General features: G+C 41.0%; 2 protein-coding genes across 5 annotated transcripts in view; one reads left to right on the forward strand and one right to left on the reverse strand.

Annotated features, from left to right (window-relative positions):
- Ythdc1 (YTH N6-methyladenosine RNA binding protein C1) overlaps window positions 1-6,582 on the reverse strand; it is a 30,678-nt gene extending 24,096 nt beyond the window's left edge. For all 4 annotated transcript variants that reach the window (XM_075942726.1, XM_075942725.1, XM_075942724.1 and 1 more), the window contains exon 1: window positions 6,398-6,582. In XM_075942726.1, the coding sequence (XP_075798841.1) occupies window positions 6,398-6,428 (31 nt within the window). In that variant the 5' untranslated portion in view covers window positions 6,429-6,582. The remainder of the gene's footprint in view (window positions 1-6,397) is intronic.
- A 189-nt stretch (window positions 6,583-6,771) lies between these two features.
- Window positions 6,772-20,697, forward strand: part of LOC142832353 (transmembrane protease serine 11E) — an 86,931-nt gene continuing 73,005 nt past the window's right edge. Inside the window, exon 1 of the mRNA XM_075942789.1 lies at window positions 6,772-6,925. Coding sequence (XP_075798904.1) covers window positions 6,772-6,925 — 154 coding nt within the window. The remainder of the gene's footprint in view (window positions 6,926-20,697) is intronic.

The raw sequence follows: 20,697 nt of genomic DNA on the forward strand, positions 1-20,697 counted from the left end.
TAAGTCTATTCAGTAAAAACACACAAGCCCCAATTATCTGAAGATGCTATAAGACAGTAACAATCATTTTCCATTATTGCTCATATTTCTGAGGCATCACCTGGGATCTATCAGAAGTTTAGTCTGGTTGACAGTGAGGCTAGAAGGGTGTTAAGAATGGCTCAAATATTTTTGGCTGAGAAAACCCAAAATATCTAGGGCTTCTTAGGTTTTTTTTCTACAGTCACTCTTCTTTATGGCCGCTCCAGAATGGGTTAGACCTCTCAGCATTATGTCCCAACACAGAAAAGTAGACAAAATGTAGCAAAACCATCTCAGTCATTTAGAGACAACCAATAAACGCCTACACAGGTTTGGAGAGATAAACAAAATTCTTTACTGTTGAGACGAATGTGAGTGGAAGATGTTTTCAAAACTAGTAAATATCCTTAACAGTAAGTACTATATAATAATTCAAGCTGATTCCTCTGCTGACTGGTTGTAAAAAGTATATTTTGTATACACTTCATTTTTCAACTTAAAATGAACTAGTTATAAAGGAAACAATGTCATGCTACTGTCGTTAAAGATCCTTGCCCTTAAATAATCATCTCTAATATTTAAGGATAAAAAATAATTATCTTCAATGTAATTAAAAAATTACTGAGGGCTGGAGAGATGGCTCAGAGGTTAAGAGCACTGGCTGCTCTTCCAGAGGACCAAGTTCAATTCGCAGCAACCACATGGTGGCTCAAAACCAACCTCTTCTGGTGTGCACACAGAACACTGCATACATAATAAATAATTTTTTAAAAATAAAGTGTTTTTTTTTTTTTGGTCTTTCAAGACAAGGTTTCTCTGTAGCTTTGGTGCCTGTCCTGGAACTAGCTCTTGTAAACCAGGCTGGCCTCGAACTCACAGAGATCCTCCTGTCTCTGCCTCCCTGAGTGCTGGGATTAAAGGCGTGTACCACCACCGCCCAGTTTAGGACAATTTTCTTTAAATAAACTTTCCATCATTTTGCTTAGCATTATTGATATTCTTTACCACAGACTTTGAACTGTGGGGTTACTGACACTAGTAAAGAGTAATGCACAGTAATCACAACTTAAAATGAACCTCAAGTATTTCTCACAGTACTTACTATGTCACACCAATATTTTACCTTGGTTATGAACATACTATACGCATACTTTGCCATTGTGTGTGCCATCCTACAACACAACTGAGGTCTTTTCGTCTGCACTCAAAAATTTACGCTTATAGAAATATATGGTTTTCTTTCTTGGGGAAAATGATGTTTTCCTACAGCCATTCCTCAGCATGTAAATATCAAATGTACCTTTAGATTGTATTAGAATATCTGATTTTTAAAGCTGTTTTCTGACTTGCTGATTTGTATATCACAATTGTTAAGTGAAGCTTGGCTTGGGATTAAGATAACAATTTGTGAAATGACCCTAAACACATTTCTGCAGTACAGATTTATGCAAAATGGCATTAAGTGTTCAACTGCTTCTAGTATCATTCACTCAGGATTTAATTCTTCATGTAAAACTAAAAAGAATATAGCTTATCTGATTAGTATGCAAATTCGCTTGTCTTTAAGAATAAAATTAAATTATCCATAAATATTTGACATATATCTATTTTGTGTGTCTATACAGTCAGGGTCACGTAAGAATTTGATCAAACGTTCACTAGTGATAAAAATTTAAGCCCCTTTCTACATACATATATAATACGTATAGATTCAGTTACTTCATAGAACAATAGCCTTACCTAAGACTACTAACAGTAAAAGGAACTTAAGTTGGTGAACACCAGCTTAAAAATTGTATGGCCATATAATTCATGTACTGTATAATCCTATTTTGTGTGGGATTAAAATAAACTTTTCAGTTTTTCCTTTGATGGCTACACAGAAAACTAGACCTAAAATCATTTTAAAGCATCTAAATCTGTTTCAAAATTAAACTATCACAAAACAAATGTTTTATTTTAAAATGTGGACAATGCAACTAAAATTAGTTCAACAAAACAGATTTCCTGCAAGAGTATTTCTATTTAGAACTAAGGTTCAAATCTACTCAAAGGCTGTATATTAATAGTCTACAGAAGAACTAAGCTACTGGATGCTTTGCTTTAAAAGGGCAGAATAATTGGGTGGTGGTGGTACACCACCTTTAATCCCAGCACTCGGGAGGCAGAGACAGGAGGATCTCTCTGAGTTCATGGCCAGCCTGGTCTACAAGAGATAGTTCCAGGACAGGCACCAAAAACTACAGAGAAACCCTGTCTCGAAAATCCAAAAAAAAAAAAAAAAAAAAAAAACAGGGTCAAAAACAATTCTAAGCAATCACTGTAGACTGTTAACAAAATCCAAGTATTGTTATCACATCCTGCAAATTTTCATTCATATTGGCAAACCCAAATTTTACTTAGGACAGTGTTACTTTTAAATGCTGCCTCAATTTAAGGAAAAGAAAATTTAAAAACAACTTAATTACCCCTCTTAAGGAAGACAGTCTGCAAATGTCTTCTATTTACATTACTTTTCATATATGAAATGTTATGTTACTATTAACAAACTGAGTTTTAGGTAAAACTACAGCTTTCTAGGTATAGGAGGCAAAACAAAACAGGAATCACTGTTCTTAGAGCCTTGTTTCCATCTCAGAGAGATATTAAATGCAACAAGACAAGTAATTCTGCTTGTTGTGGGGCTTTAGATATAAATAAGAACAGGATTCTCAAGGTAGACTAGCCTTAGATGGCTATGTTTTGTACAAAGAATTCTGAAATAAAATACAAAGAATTTAAGCGCCTTAACTAAAAAATCTTAACTACATAAAAAGGTCATAAACCTTAAGAGAGATTGGTGTAGCAATCCTCATCTGGGACACACAACTCGACCACATTAGACTGTAAGTCAAACAATACATAATACTTATTTCAAGGTTCATAATCAGATTAAGAAAATGTTAAATGCACGTTTTCAAGCCCAGGCAAGGAAATTCACCTCTCTTTTCTTCCGTTCACTTAAAGTTTCAGGGAGGTAAAACAGGATGTCTAGAAATCTCACCTTTTGTTATCATGCAAAGTACATTTCCTTATATTAGGATAATCCCTCAGCTATTTCAGTTATTAAAAACTACCATCCTAAACTGGGTGGTGCCGATGGTGGCACATGCCTTAATCCCAGCATCCAGAAGGCAGAGGCAGGCGGATCTCTTTGAGTTTGAGACAAGCCTGTTCTACAACAGCTAGTTCCAGGACAGGCACCAAAGCTACACAGAGAAAAGCCAACACCACAAAACAAAACAAAAAACCACCCTTCTGATTGTGTCAGTGTTTTGCCTGTATGTATGTATGTATGTATGTATGTATGTATGTATGTGCACCATGAGGCCTGGTGGAGGTCAGTCATTGGAATCTGGAAATGGAGCTAAGGACAGTTGTAAGCTTCCAAGTGGGTTCTCGGAACCAAACTAGAGTATTCCCAAGAGCAACCAAGTATACTTAGCTGCTGAGCCATCCTTCCAGCCTGCAAACTATCATTCTTTTAATGATGTCCAGAGACTTGGAGAAAGCTCCCCTCAATATTTCCCACCCTCCATACCATCAATTGACACCTAAAGATAGTATATTAATTTTCCACTTACTTATGCTACGGGTAAACCAAAACAAGACCCAAAATGGGACAGGAGGTGTATACCAAACACAAACTGTTTTACGGAGCCTTTCCTCAGGTAACTAGTTCACAATACTGCTGACCACAACATGTATACAAGTGGATGTATATCTACGTACACAAGTTAGTTGTGTGTATGTATGTGTATAACTAAAAACTCAGCTCTCAACTTTACACTGTAGGAGCTCAAATAAAATTCATGCAAAATTTTACTTTAACAAAAAACGTGCATTTCTTCATCCTACAGAAAAATGAAGAGCTAGGGATGTGGTTCAATAGTAGAGTACTTGCCTGATACACAGTGGGCACTTTGTTTTTTTTTTGTTTGTTTGTTTTTTTGTTTTTTCGAGACAGGGTTTCTCTGTGGTTTTGGAGCCTGTCCTGGAACTAGCTCTTGTAGACCAGGCTGGTCTCGAACTCACAGAGATCCGCCTGCCTCTGCCTCCCGAGTGCTGGGATTAAAGGCGTGCGCCACCACCGCCCAGCCAGTGGGCACTTTGTTTCCCAGCATCCTCAAAAAAGCAAAACCAACAACAAAACAAAAAGCGCCACAAAACAGTCAACTCTGATTATTTCAAATTTACTGTTTGGACAAATTGTCAACCTGGTAATTTGTCCAGGTAGCAAGGATTTATGACGAATTATGGAATTAATGTGTTTATTACAAAGCCCAATTTAAGAATTCCTCAGACTCTCTTTAAAATTCATTCTGGGATTAACACACAGGAGTTGCAATTTTCTGCCAACTGAGACTTGTTTTTGATCAAGACTTTTCAAAACGTAGGGATTTATTAAAAACTTAAGTTTTGGCAAGACTAGAGGGCACAGTTTTATAATGTGCTGTAAAATATATAACAATATTTAACATTCTCAATTTTCCTTGTTCAAGTGTTACTTACTGATTCTAATTTTGCCTATAATTCTTAAGTGTCTGACAATGGTCAAATGAAACTAAAGTACTCCAGTAGACTACTAGCTGTTTGCATAGAAAAAATAATCTTGATTTTAACTGTAAAAAGAATCCCTTGAACCAGAAAATGTAAATGAGAAAGCATAGTTTAAAAATTTAAGTTTTAAGTAAACTATTTCCAATAATTCTAAGCACTGATGAAAAGTGATACCACTACTTCTCAATAATACTTTATGTGTTTGGACTGCACCTTCCCTAGTAAGTACATTTCTAAAACCAAATGATCATTACTTTTCTTCACTTTACATTATTCATTTTTCTAAGGTATGTCCACTTTAAGAGGCAACACACTGACCACTGAATCTTTGTCACTGTTGTGTTTGGTTCACTTTGCCTAACTTGAGAGCTACTGGAACCCCATACTTTTAAGTCAGAAATTTCATCGCGACAACCAAAGTTTGAATGAATCTTTAACTGTTGATAATTGTTGATAAGATGACGTTAAGATCTTTTCTAAACTGACTTCACTATAATTTAAAAAAGTAATTCCTTTATTTGCTAACAGAATTCTTTATTCACATTCCTTGAGGATGTCGCAGGGGCAATTCTGGGGTGCTAATTTAAGGATAGAAAATAAAACTGCAATTAGTAGAAGAATTGCTTAAGGAGGAAGAGCTGCCAGACATCTTTAATCCCAGCACTCAGGGTGTAGAGGCAGGCAGATCTCTGAGTTCAAGGCCAGCCTGGTCTACAGAGCAAGTTCCATAACAGTCTGGTGCTAAGGAGAAACCTTGTCTCAGAAAAAGAAAAAAGCAAATGACAAAGGCGTTATCTCACAGATACTCTCACTCATACCACTTCCAAAGCTCGTCTTTATGCCAAGGCAATTCACTGAAGCATACCTACTGACGCTGATCAGAAAAACCCAAAAAGCTTCATCTAAGTGAACAAATCTCCATCTCAAATTAATGAGCCACACAGAGGCTTGAGGAGTATACGGCAGCAATTGTGCTTTACTTTTTATTTTCATCATACTAACTATTCCAAGACTGGCATGGTAGCTCAAGAGCTGAGAAATAGCTCAGGCCAGCACCCAATCCAGACCACTCTCCAGCGAACGTCCTAATCTGGAGCCTACAGCAGCATCTGTGGTCTCTGGAAAGTCAGAATTTCAGAAGAAATGGCATTTTATCAGCACTAGCTCTTCCAATTTATCTCTCCAAGTAATCTGCACCTATGTATTCCTGGCTGTACCTTTTTAAAGGGTATGTGCACCGTATTTCTGGGTGATGAGCGGACAGGATTTGGGGCGGGGTGGGGGGGGGCATGTTATTTTCTTCTAGCATCTTCCTTTCTAAAGTAAGCGCTCAAGGAATACAACACGGTTCTTTGTTTATCTAGGAAAACAGAAGTTACTTTCAGGTATTTCTCGAAACCCATAATCCACCCGTATCACTTAAACTGGCCTAACCATTAGTCCACCAACGCTACCTATGACATAATTTTCGAACAAGTCGATCAGAAAGATAGTTCAGAAAAGACGCATGACATCCGCATAATCCTCCTCCGAAGCGAGCGTGGGGGCAGGCCCGCTCCCAACCGCTCCCGGGACGGCTACAAGCCGAGTCCGAAGTGAGATCCGGGCCGAGGTGTGAGGCCCCACGAGGGAGGACGCCAGGCCCGGCCAGGCCTCTCGACCGCCCGCTCGACGCCAGGCCCGCACCTCCAGCCCCGCCCGCCCGCACGCTCGCCCGCCCGCCGCGACTCCCCGGTGCCCTCGCCGGCCGCCCGGGGTCCCCATCCTCCACGCTCACCTTTCTCAGACTCCCGGCTGTCGGCCGCCATGGCTGCCCTCCGGCTTCCGCCGCCGCCACCGCCGGGACGCGAGTCGCGCGGGCGCCGCAGCCGCGGCCGCAGGCGCACGAGTCCGTCCGTCAGTCCGTCCGTCCGGCGGGCCGCGCGCTCCGGCCTGACCTGCGCCACTCAGCTCCTTACGCGCTCCCGGTCTCCCGGCCTCTTCTTCTCCTCCTTCCCGCCTTCCGCGCTGGCCTCGGGCGGCCTGGCCTTCAGCCTTCCAGTTGGGACTCGGCCACCACGGCGACGAGGGGGAGGGGAGAGGAACAGATGGCGACGGCGGGCGGCGCTAAAATGGAGCCTGCTTCCTGACTGAAACAATCCCGCTCCCGAAATGCCTTGCGCTGTTTACGCTCCGTGCCTCGCGCGGAACGTCACAGCGCTGAGGAGGGCGGGCGAAGCAGGACGTCCGGGGCGTGGCCTCTGGTCGTCAGGGGGCGTGGCATCGGCACGTCGTCCCGCCCCGCGCTGCCTGACGGGGCCGCAAGGCACGTGATTTGCGGACTTTGCAGCTGTGCTTCCTACACCCAGGGGTGCAGATCTCCCTCCTGAAACGTTTGGTAGGCCTAGGACGATTAACGTGAGACAGAATCTGAGGCTGTTACGTAATGTGCTTTTCATTTATTCATTTAGTAGTGTCTACTGTTCCTCCTTAAATCTTGCTCTAGGCACAGGGATTAAGACTATCTTTAGGATAAACTCTCTACCCTGAAGGAATACTGACTTTATCTTAGAGGCGGCTAAGGCTTGAGTAAAGAACTTGAAAGTTTTGATGAATGGGGTGGTGGTGGCGCACGCCTTTAATCCCAGCACTGGGAGGGAGGCAGAAGCTGGCGGACCTCTGTGCGTTTGATGTTAATCTGGTCTACAGAGTTAGTTCTAGGACAGCTAGGGCTGTTACACAGAGAGACCCTGTTTTTGAAAAATCAAGAGAGAGAGAGAGAGAATAAAATTGTGATAAACTTTGTGAAAGAAACAAGGTTATAGAGTAACGAGACACATTTTTAAAGAGAAAGGCTAAGCCGGGCGGTGGTGGCGCACGCCTTTAATCCCAGCACTCGGGAGGCAGAGGCAGGCGGATCTCTGTGAGTTCGAGACCAGCCTGGTCTACAGAGCTAGTTCCAGGACAGGCTCCAGAGCCACAGAGAAACCCTGTCTGGAAAAACCAAAAAAAAAAAAAAAAAAAAAATGAAATAAAAAATAAAGAGAAAGACTAGCGCAGAGGCCTTCCTGGTGAAGTTAGGTAAGGAGGCTCTAAAATAGGCGCAGTTTTCTTCCAAACAGCACTTATGAAGGCTTTAAGAGGATCCAAGGAATAGAAATGAAAGAGAAGTATTGAGACAATTTCTGAGAAACAAGTCACAGCTTAGAAGTATCGGTAGCCCAGCTTGGCAGCAGTGGCACACGCCTTTAAAGTCCAGCACTCCAAGCCTGGAGGTGGTGGTGGTGAACCCAGCACTCAGGGTGGCAGAGTCAGGTGGATCTCTGAGTTCGAGGCCAACCTGGTTTACAAGAGCTAGTTCCAGGATAGGCTCCAAAGCTACGGAGAAACCCTATCTCGAAAAACCAAAGAGAGAAAGAGAGAAAGAAAGAAATTACGTATAGTAATTAAAATAACAAGTCAGGTATGGCAGTACACACCTTTAATCCCAGCCCTCAGGAGGTAGAGGCAGGCAGATCTCTTGAGGCCAGCCTGGTTCCAAGGAGTTCCAGGGTAGCCAGGGCTACAACAGGGAAGCCCTATCTTTTAAAAAAAATAGTAATAAAAACAACAACAACAGTAGAAAATCAGATGCCAGGTACCTCCTGCTATAACTACATCAGTCTGTGGTGACGGTATTGTTACAAGATTTATGAGGCACAGTTCAGTGTATCTTGGAGGGGCTGTGTAACAGTTTCTTCTGAGATTGTAATATTCCACCCAACAGGGACACTCCTTAAGTAGGAAAGTAAACAACTCAAAATGGCTTCATAAAGTCCCTAAAGCTAATCACGAGGTGGGGTGAGGGGTGGGGAAGATCAGAAATGAGATCAAAAGCTAGCTAGCCATATACTTAAGTACCTTACTGATATCAAACTAATCAGCCTCATACTAAAAAGTCATAACCTTGATACTGGTTCGACAAAAACAGGCTTCTGTCCCCCAGATGCTGAGTCTGAGAAGTGTTGGTTTTGATCATTTTGGTCAGTGCTTACTTTGATCTCAGGCACTCCAGCTTAAGACTGCCCTCCCGTACATGGAAAAGCTTCACATAAACACGTCTCAGTGGTCACTTCTACGGTGCCAGTCCATCCATTCTCAAGACTCGATTGTCTTCTTCATTCTGTTATTTCTTCTTCTTCTTCTTCTTCTTCTTCTTCTTCTTCTTCTTCTTCTTCTTCTTCTTCTTCGTTTTTCTGTTTTTTGTTTTTTTTTTTCGAGACACGGTTTCTCTGTGGCTTTGGAGCCTGTCCTGGAACTAGCTCTTGTAGACCAGGCCAAGCTGGCCTCAAACTCACAGTGATCCACCTGCCTCTGCCTCCCGAGTGCTGGGATTAAAGGCGTGCGCCACCACTGCCCGGCTATTCTGTTATTTCTTTACCAGTCTTTCTTCATCCTCATTGTCTTCCTCCCTGTTCTTCTCCTGCTTTTCTGAATCTGTTCTTCTGTCTTTGTCCTTATTTTGGGGGGGGTGCTTTCTTGCATTTCTGCCCCCACCTGTATGCTTCTAAAGCTTTCAGTGGTGTAACGAACTGAAATGCTGGTACTTAATTCTGTGGCCAACAGCACAGCACTGGCTTTGAGAATCTTGCTTGCACTTCCCCTTCCTACAGAAGGGAGACTCTGAAAGAGGTTCAGGGGAAAGGGGATTGCTCCTTGGAGAGGTTGACACCATCTGGGGGCACCGCCTTAATAATTCTGGGTGTTGGGAAGATTTGGGTCCTCTGCTCCCCCCCCCCCCATTGCTGCCTACAGGGCCTGGGCCCAAGCCTCTTCTGCCTTAGGCCTCCTCTTTAGATAGCTCTGACCTTACCTTCTTTGATATTCATTGCATTATCTCTTTTACAAAGGTGTCCGCAAACTGCTGTGATTAACTCTTCAGCCTGGTGTAATAGGAGGTGGAAGAAGAAGAAGGAAGGAGGAGGAGGAGGAGAAAAACAGCACAAAACAAAACAAACAACAGTTTCCACCTACTCAGTGGCATAAGACTCTTTCTTTTTCAGTTCTGAATGCTATGAGGTCACTCAATTAATTGTTCCAAGGGAAAAAATATATGCCACCCTCCCACTTTCCTCCCCAAAATAGGTGGAACACTTGAAACCATGAAGAATATAGGACTTAATATTTTTGTGAAAGATTTGAGCCATTCTTGGTTGCCTTTGAAAGCACACAAAAACAATTGCTTTTTGAGGAGAATTAGACGATATAAACATAGAATCATGATTATGCCAAGGTGGAAATTATTTTTAAGAATGCTGTTTTTGCACCAGAAGATACAGACTCCTTGAGAATAAAATAGATACAGCATAAATAGTGCTTGATAAGTTATAAATCATTAAATTACTGAATCAATTAAAACTTGGAGTCTTTACTACACTGGGTGGGAGCGGTGCACACTTTTAATTCTAGCATGTGGTGGTGGTGGGGAATGTATGAGTTCAAGACAAGCTTGATCTACAGAGTTCCAGGACAGCCAGGGCTACAACAGAGAAACCCTGTCTCGAAACAAACTTGGGAGTATAGTCTGTGTTACTAACCAATCATTCGATAGTGTGACTTTTGAACTGATATGCCATAGTGTATAGTACAGGTACATGTTGGGTATGGTACAGTGGCAGGTCATTCTTTGAACAGAAATACAGATACGTTACTGGGTTGTTGGATGTCTGACAAGTTATTTGGAATAGTCCCAGCCGCTGTGTAATCTTCTAGAAAGAACCCCTTCTTCCCAGAATCACAGTAGGCGGTACAAAAATCAGAGCCCAAACTGCCCAGGCAAAGGTCAAACTAGAGACTAATGTACATTAATGTACAAAACAAAGCAATCAGACGGCAGCTTCACACGGCAAACAGAGCCACCCTCGGCATCTGATTGGTGAAGGTAACCCAACCCTCGAGTGCCTCTGGGAAATGTAGTTTTAACTTTACACCCTCCAAAGCCAGGAAAGCAAAGTGAGTTGTAAACCGAATGTGGAATGTGGTGACTTCTTCCTGTAATTCCAGCTCTGCAGAGACCATCCTGCAGAATTACTGGAAATTCAAGGCCTGCTTGATTTACAAAATCAGACTCTGTTTTTATAACAATTGCAAGATTCTTCTTGAAAACACCTTTAAGTTTATGCTCCATTAGTCCACCCCTTTTCCATACTGACAGCCATGATTAATATAGTTGTTAGGATTTTCAGAATGGAGAATGGCATCCTTAAAAATCTTTGAAACCAGGTGGTGGTGGTGGATGCCTTTAGTCCAAGCACTCAGGAGACAGAGGCAGGCAGATCTCTGTGATTTCGAGGCCAGCCTGATCTACAGAGTGAGTTCCAGCACAGAGCTACACAGAGAAACCCTGTCTCAAAAAAACAAAACAAGTATGACAACAACAATAACACAAAAATTTTTTTTTGAGAGGCCTGTGAGATGGCTCAGCTGTAAAGACACTTGCCCCCAAGTCTGACCACTGAAAAGATTTCTAGACCCCACATGCTGGAAGGAGAGGACATTGGTGGAAGAAAAGGTCAAGTTGCTCTTTGACCTCCACTTGCATGGTAGTAAACAGCCACCCCCTCCCTATTAATAAATATATGTAAAATAAAATAAAAGTTTTGAGCTTCTTTTGCTAGTGAAGTGAACGTTTTAATTCTCACCACCAGTGATCAATGATTAAACTTTAAGCCTGCCTATTTCTCTTTCTCCCTCTCCTCTCCCTGTCATTTCTCACACGCTCTCCCCATGTTCTCTCCACGTAGCTCTGACTGTCCTGGAACTCACTATAGAGACCAGGCTTGCATTGAACTCACAGAGATCGCCCGACTCTGCCTCCAGAGTGTGAACGTGGCACCAACCACAGTTCATTAATTACTGAAGCTAAAGATTTGTTTGTTTGTTCATTTGTTGTGTTATGTTTTGGAGACAATGTAGCCCCTGGCTGTCTTCTAGTTTACTATGCAGCCAAGGATATAGCCTATGAATTCCTAATCCCCTTGCCTCTACCCCCCAAATGCTATACTTATGGCTGAGTCACCACCCCTGACGTATATAGTGCTGGGAAGAACCCAGGGCTTTGTGCGTGCTATTCAGGTCCTCTGCTAGTTGAGCCACATCTAAAGGCTCTGCCTATTTCTCTCGTATTTGTAAACAGTTTGTTCATAGATGATGATCTAATATAGTAGAAAATAGGCCCATTTTATTCATGTGTATAATTATTAGTGAAGTAGGTCTCTATGATTTAGACACCGCTTGGTGTAACCCCGTGTTCATAGGTAGTGCTTCTTTTTAGGTTTTTTAAGCGAATACAAAGGAAACTTTCTTCCCTGTAATGTTCTTCAAATTAATCTTAAACATGGGAGGTTTTAACTTAAAAGCAGATTATATGCTTGCTTAGAATGCAGCAGTTAAATGGAGGTACAAATGACTATGTAGCAGTGTAATGTTATGGTATCTAGGGATTTCCTAAACATGTCCATGCTGTGTCTAGCTCACAGCAAGAGCAATGGAAGGAAGGACTTGTATCTGGTCAGCTCTCTCTCTCTCTCTGGAAAGGACAACAGGTCTAAATATCCAGAGCTGTCATGTCACCCATCAATCTGCCAGCAGGTTAACTGCCCTTTCCTGATGAACTGAGGCCAGTTAAGGCTCCATGGAAACCTCAGGCTGCCACGAATGCACTTCCTGGATCTGTTTCTCCTAGCAGGAAGAAAGTAAAACACTCAGCTTGAAATGATAAACTATTATTGTAATTTCTGGTGCCAAAAGCCTCTCCTTTTGTTCCCACATTTGTACAAGGAGAATTCGAGTTGGCATGTGAAAAAGGCTTATTTTGCTCATAATTTAATATCTGGCATGGAAATAGACTTGCTCTGTATTCACTTTTGAATCTGGAATTAATCAACAGATTAAGAAAACTTGCTCATGAACATTACACTTGACCACCTATATTTGGAGGCTAGCTTCACCACCTAGTGGCAAGAGAGGCTAATTGAAAGTAAACGTTTCAAAAATAGTCTCAGGTCTAGTAAGGTGAGCATCCAAACAGCCTAGGCTCCCACAAAGCCAGTGTGTAGTAGGATCAAAACCCAGTGCCATTGTTCTTGGCTTCTCAGCAGTCCTCATTGTCTCCTATGTCCAGCGAGTTCGGTTTTATCCCACTAGGCTGTTTGGATATTCACCTTCCAGACCTGGATGGAGGTGGGTGGTTCTTGGGCTCTCCACAGGGCAGGGAACCCTGACTGCTCTTCGGGCTGATGAGGGAGGGGAAGTTGATTGGGGGAGGGGGAGGGAAATGGGAAGCGGTGGCGAGAAGGAAACAGAAATCTTAAATAAATAAATAAATGAATGAATAAATAAAATAGTCTCAGGTTTGGCACCCTACATATTTAAAAAGAATTCAGCAAATATTCTAAGATCAGGTAAATGTCACTCTTATTTTGTTAAACCATAATTTAAAAACTTTCTATGTAAAATAAGATGTGGATGTAATTTTCTACGGCGTTAAGTAATGAAAGGAAAATAATTTCTTTGCTGGCCCATGAACCCTAGAGAGCTCTTAAATTAGTGTCCTAGCCGTCTGGTTGGCTCAGTTGTTTAGAGGGTGGTGCAAACATTAATCATCATTAAACCTTTTGTGATCTCAAAAAAAATGTTTCTTTAAGCCAGGCATAGTGGTGTACACCGTTAATCCCAGAAGAGGCAGAAGCAAGCAGATCTCTGTGAGTTCAAGACCAGTTTGGTCTACATAGAGAATTTTAGGACAGCCGGGGCTTCTTAGAGAGACACTATCTCAACAGCCTTCCTCCACTGTTTCTTTAAATCATAAAAAATGCCGAACTGTATTTTAATAGTTGAAAGGAGGAGATTTAGAAATTGTGTTGCCAACCAATTTGGATCAAGACCAGAACTGGATCAGTCAGGTGGTATTGGGTACAAGAACTCTGTAGCCAGATGTCGATCAAAGCATGATGGCTTGTGTAACTCGGGTGGTTAGCTGATAGTCAATACCACATCAGGCTGTGGGCTAATATTCAGCCTTTGAGCAGAAAGTAACTGTAGCGACTTCTCAAGTGTTCTATCCACATTCTATTCAAATTAGCTACAGTCCATGCTGTATTGGCTACTAAGTCACTGGGATATTATTCTGGATCCTATGTGAATATGTGTCCACAAGAAAGAAATCACAATATGTGAGGAATGTAGGTATGGTATAAGAAAAAAGCAAATGGAGAAATCTTTTAAAGAATAAAACAAATGAACAATGTAGTGGCATCTCATTTATATTTGAATAAATAAAGATTGCCTGAAGATCAGAGAGTAAAACAGCCACATTGGTCAGCCTTACAGACCAGATAGTGGTAACACACATCTTTAATCCCAGTAGCCACACTAGTTTGCTATAGAAACCAGGTGGTGCACGCCTTTAATCCCAGCCCGAGAGAGGATGATAAAACGGAAGGAAACAGCTCTCAATCCCAGTCTCATTCTGAGATTCTTGGAGGCAAGGTCGCTATTTCAGACTGAGGTAGAGGTAAGAGTTGGTGACTGGCTGTTTTGCCTTTCTGACCTTCAGGTTGGACCCCAATTTCTCTCTCTGAGTTTTTATTAATCATGCTTTAAAACAAAAAAGATTTTTATTCTTGTAGTGTGGTGGTTGAATGAAAATGTATTTTTCTATAGGCTCATATTTGAATGTTTGGTCCCTAGTTGGTGAAACTGGGAAAGTGTTAGGAGGCGTGGCCTTGTTGGAGGACATGTGTCATTATGTTAGGAGGTGTGGCCTTGTTGGAGGACATATGTCATTATGACTGGGGTTTGAAATTTCAAAGACTTCCAACTTTTCAGAATTCATTGTGTTTTCTGTCATTAAGAAGCTTAATCCTATCTTGGCTAGGGAGATGGTTTATAGTTAGTAAAGAGTTTATCATGCAAATTTGGGGGCCCCGTCCACAATGCCTAGGTAAAAATCAGGTGTGGTTTCTGTCTGTAATCCCGGTACTTAGAGGGAGGATAGGACAGAAGACAGGCAGATCTTGGACTCAATGTCTAACTAGACTAGCTGAATCTGTGAGCTTCAGGTTTGGTGAGAGAGCCTGTCTCAAAGCAAGTAAGAGAAGCAATTGAGGAAGACATCTAATGTCAACTTCTAGACTCACCCTCCCCCATGTTACGCGCGCGCTTGCGCGCGCGCACACACACACACACACACACACACACACACACACACACACACAGAGTCGGGGTGGCGGGGGATGGGGGAGAGTAAATATAAATGGAGAAAAGCTAAAGAGGAATTCCAGTTTTCAACATTGGCCCCAAGGCTTTGAAAAAGAGCACCATCCAACTTCTTCCTTTGAGTGTGTTTACTTTTGATGGACACATATTTCTGCACATTTTCAGGATACAATCTAAAGTTCTCTTTCATGCATGCATTGTACAATGTTATCAGGAAGTTTTAGTCATTTATCACAAAGTTGGATGACTGTAATTAATAAAACCTACTGATATTTTCAAATGGTTAGTAGAGAGGATTCTGAATGTTCTCAGCCTGCAGAAACAATATATGTGTAAGATGATGAATATAAATATGCTAATTATGGGATTTTTTTTTTAGGTGACTATGCCTTCTCTCCTCTAGACATTTGTGGAGGAGAAAACCTGTCTCTGCCAGTTTAGTTGCCAGAAAGTTTTTATATAAAAAAGTTAGAGTTAAAATTCCAACTTACACAAATCTGCTCATGTGTACGCTACAACTGTTTTCTTTTTATCTTGAGGCTTAAAAAATAACTACATACACAGCCAACAATGATTTCTCAACTACTTCTGAAAGTGAGATTAGTTTAAGCAATTCCTAGAGAATTCATGTGGGTGGCCACAGTCACTAATTGCATTGCCTGTTTATTTTGATATTGAGACAGTGTGGAAGCATGCCTGGAAAATTTTGAAATTAGATATTGCCCTACACTATGCCATTTTTCTGCTCAGTTAGAATATTGTATGGGACAATTACTTTTCCAATGTGTCTTCCCCTGAGTGATTCTATTTGAATGCAAATACAGAGGCAGAATGATACTTAGTTTTGTTTGTGAAGTTAACAGCCACCACCTGCCTATCACAGACAATAAGTCTGTAAGTAACTCATTCCTGACTGCAACAAATTACCACCTATGAGCTGATTGATGTGGATTTGAAGCATGGGCATATCTAAAACATTGCAAAACAAAACGAAACATACCTATCTGGGACTTTATCAAACACACCAAACTAACAAAACATGCAACACCCTGAATAAATCACATAAAAAGAGAGTCACATAACACTGGGGTGTGGTGGTACCCACAGACACATGAGTCTCAGGAGTAACAGGTACTGTGCTGTCCCTGGGTAATGGTCACTGTAATTTAAGAGAGCCCCTTCCAATTGCCTACTCCTTCATGTAACTTCAGACTTATACTTTAGCACAGTCTTGAAAACTGCATTGGGGTACCTCAAACAAGTTTGACATTTGCTTTGGAGGTTTTCCTGAAGAACATAATACAGTAAGTTAGAGGAAAAGCAAAGCGTTTTCATTTGATACCTTGGAAGTAAAATTAAAATCTGTTAGTTGCTGTCTTAGTCCTTAGTTTATACTAGTCACCAGGAAAATTTTCCCTCTCTTAATTTTTTAATTTGGTCAAATGTTTCTTCAAATAAGATTTGAAGATGGGATTTTCTTACATATATGTAAACTGTCTTTCAAGTACCGGGATTAAACATCTGCAACCAGTCTGGCTACTTTGAGATTTCATGTTATCCCATTCAGAATTGCAAAAGTCAAAGATTGTTGGTGAGGATGTGGGGAACACGAAACCCTCATGCATTATGGGTGGAAGTGAAAATTGGTGCAGCTACTGTGGAAACTGTGGGGAATCATTAATAAAAGTTAGAAATGGGGCCTGGGAAGATAGCTTAAAGGGTAAAAGTACTTGCTGCCAACTCAATTCCTGTGACGCACAAAATGGAGAAAAATAATGGACTACTGTAAGTAGACCTATCATTCATACATGTAGCACATACATACGCACACACATAAATAAATGTAGTAATTAAAATAAAAAGCTAAAAATAGGTGTACCACACGGCTCAGCTGTACCATTCCTGGGCATGCACCCAAAGGACTCTTGTTTGCTGCTACAGAGGCACATGCTGACCCTTGTTAGCTGTTCTCCTCACAACTGCTGTACATGGAAACAGCCTAAGTGTCCATCAACTGGTAAATAAAGAAAACATGGAATCTTTTATAAAGAAAAATGAAATTTGCCGGTAAATGGAGCTGGAGAACATATTGACTGAGGTAAACAAGACAAACATTTCAGGGTCTTATGCATGCGTTGATCTCAACATGAAGTCTTTTGACTTGTATCTTGGAGTATCTATAGCATTCATGAAACTAGAAAGGGGTGGAGAAGAAAGGACTTAGGAAAGGAGGAAGTAGAACACAGGTAATACGAAGGTGACAACAGAGATAATGGAAGGTTTGAGCAGGGAGAGGTAAGGGAGGGTAGGACACAGGGTGGATAGAAGGATAGACAACACGGGGATGTTTGAAGTAAACACAGGGAAATGTGCTGGTGAACCTCGTTACTAAAGACACTACAAACTTCCATCACATGGGAAATCAAGTTGGTATGAACGGATAAGTTTCCTTCCTATTGCTAGTTCTCATAGTACCGGAAGGTTTTGCATAAGCGGCTAGGGGAGCAGTCATGAACAGTTGTGAACCCTATGAACTACAGTAGTAAGAGGCATGACAAGTATACCTGTGGTCCCTCTGCAGTATGAGACCTGTCTCCTAAAGATTCTTATTGGAGTATTCATGGATTTCTATCTTGATTCCAACTTTATCTACCCCAACACAATCTTAGGGAACATCCTCATTTCATGGTCACCAGGTAATCTACTTTTGCATAACAGGTCAGTTTACTTTAGGTCATGCTCAGAATAAAAATAATTATATTGTAGAGATGGCTCAGAGGTTAAGAGAACTGGCTGTTCTTCCAGAGGTCTTGAGTTCAATACCCATATGTTGGCTCACAAACACCTGTAATCTGCAATCTGGTGCCCTCTTCTGGCATCCAGGTGTACATGCAGGCAAAACACTGTATACATAAAGAATAAATAAATATTTTTTAAAAATTACATAAATCTGTTGTTTAAAGTTGTCACAAAGATGAATTTTTTCTGGGGGTGCCATGCGTTGGGGCAGACCAGAGGTACAGGCCTAGAGAGCAGGGCTCTCCAGCCAGGATATCAAACACTCCCGTTTTTATTTCTAAGTTTTCCTCTGATGTGCATGTGATCTCTTTATTCATTCCCAAACAGCACAGTCTTTATTGTAGATGTATGGGAAGTTTTGAAGTCAATTGATGTTCACTATGTGTTTTATTTAGTCAATGTGTGAATCATTTGGTTTTTAAAATTTATTTAACTTTATTTTATGTGTATTGATATGAAGGTATCAGGTCCTCTGGAGCTGGAGTTACAGATAGTTGCAAGCTGCCATGTGGGTGCTGGGAAGTGAGCCGGGGTCCTCTGGAAGAGCAGCCAGTGAGTGCTCTTAGCCCCTGAGTCATCTCTGTAGTCCCAGAATCATTTGTTTTTCATGGCAATCTTTTGTCATCACCTGTCTGTTGACAGCGTTAAAAGCCAGACATTTGTTGCACTGTTGTTGAGGCTATAGCTCAAACCTCTACTGACTATTCATTGCAGGCCTGGGAGAGCTCTGTGCCTGGGCCGGGGAAGTGCTGAGTCCCTTCCCAGCACTCAAAGATGAATTTTAAATAAAGATTATACATTTAAACAGTTCCAAACCAAAGAATTTTGGGGTTCCTATTTCTATATGTTATCATATGTCACTTTTTCTGTATTACTGCAAATAAATACTTACTTGCTCACTTCTATGACTAAACCCACTGCTCTTGACAACTTCACCAGTTAGCTACAAATATAGGGGAAAACACTTTCCAATAAATGAGGATTATTTATTTAAAAAAAGTACAATAGCATCAAGAATGTTAGGGGTAATCAACCACTTCTGATTAGATTTAAAGCCCACTCCACAGTTGAAGATACATGCCTGACACTGTAAACCTGGCCAATAACCCATGGTAAGGGAGCTGATCAGCCCCAGGTATGAACCTAATACTAACATTTTGCTAAATGGACATAGAATCAAGCTTGTCTCTAAATTTGTGTTTCTATAACCATAGATTGATATGATTTTTAGATCTCATAGCAAACTTTCTCTGTGAAACTGGGTAATGGTTAAGGCAGATACTCAAACTAGTCAAAGTACAGAGAATAAGTGTGAGTAGGGAGCTTAGTCATAAACGAGACATCTATAGTACTCTGGGCTCCAGGACTCTGGGATCACCATGAGAAAGGGATAGAAAAATGGTAACAGCCAGAGGTTGGAGATGTCCAATGTAAAACAATATCTTTTGGATGCAACAAGACTTCTGCCCTAATAGACTTAAAGCAGGTCTGGTTGCCTGTATGAGACCGGAACACGATGAAGACAGTCAACATTCTAGCATGGAAGGGGGAAGGGCTTATGAGCCCCTTTTCCTAGTTGAAGAGTTATGGAGGGAGAGTTGGTGATTTTTAGGGAAGGAAGAGTCAATTTTATTTAAGGGTGTGTCCCTTGGTAGGTTGACCAAGCGACACTGGATGGCCCTAAAACCCATGATTATATGGGCAGCACAAACGCAACTTAGTAGGTTATCTGAAACTGAACAGTAACAAAGTTAGGGGTGTAGGGGGTAGATGGACCCATGACTAGAAATATGCAGTGAGTGAGAGATTTTGGAATACTCAGTCATCAATAGAATGTCTTTATGTAACCTCTCCTCTCGGGGCTCAAGGAGCTATGTAGAAGAGGATGTAGAAAGATTACAAGAGCCAGAAAAGTTGGATGACACCAAGGAAACAGTGTCTTCCAGATTTTTCGGAATATGGCCCAGAAATAGAGTCATGTAAGAATTCTGAGTGCTTATGGGAATTGGAGAAAGCTGAACAAAAGTCTTGTATCTCAGGGTTTCTATTACTATGAAGAAACATCGTGACCATAGCAACTCTTATAAAGGAAAACATTTAGTTGAGGTTATAGCTTATAATTTCAGAGATCTAACACATTATCATTATAATGGGAAACATAGCAGTGCGCAGGCCTATATAGTGCTGGCTACATCTTGACTTACAGGCAAAAGGAAGTGTTCTGAGACACTGGGCATGGCTGGGGCATATATAAGACCTGAAAGCCTGCCTCCACAGTGGCATACTTCCTCCAAAAAGACCACACCTACTCCAAGGCCATACCTTCTAATAGTGCTCCCTATGAGCTTATGGGGCCGATTACATTCAAACTACCATATTCCACTCCCTGGTCCTAATACGCTGTAACTATCATAATGCAAAATGCATTTAGTTGAACTTGATAGTCTATCATAGTCTCGACAATGTTTAAACGTCCAAATTTAAAGTCTCTTCTGAGATTCATGCAATCTCTTAACTATAATCACCTGTAAAATCAAAAAGCAGATCAAATGCTTCTAACATATAATGGTGAGGTAGGACTCCACTCTGTATGCTGTTTGGAGAGAACTATGCCCAAATTCTGCAAATGATTGTTTATAAATGTTTGCTTACATTTAAAGGGAGATATGATATAGTTATGAAAAATTTGTAGTGGTGTGGATCTTGGTTTATTGATACAAATTTAAGGTCAATTTTGATACATATATATATTTTTGTTCTTGATTAGGTATTATGTTTGTGCACCTTATTTAAAAATAAAATGTATAATTAAGAAATAAGGGTTAATAGATAGCCATCTATAGTAGTCAAACTTGTAGTAATGTTAGTTAGTTATCTAGATATATAGAGATATATTTCAGTTGGATAAGTATTCTTCAGATCTTTCAGAGACCTTCAGAATGTGGTATTTAAAATGTTTAAATTGTTAACTTTTCATGAAAATGAGACACATCTGCTCCTGGAAGCACCAGTCTACTTCAAGAGGATGATGGGCATTTAAGA

This window comes from Microtus pennsylvanicus, chromosome 12 (assembly GCF_037038515.1).
Source record: "Microtus pennsylvanicus isolate mMicPen1 chromosome 12, mMicPen1.hap1, whole genome shotgun sequence".
Taxonomy (NCBI): Eukaryota; Metazoa; Chordata; class Mammalia; order Rodentia; family Cricetidae; genus Microtus; species Microtus pennsylvanicus.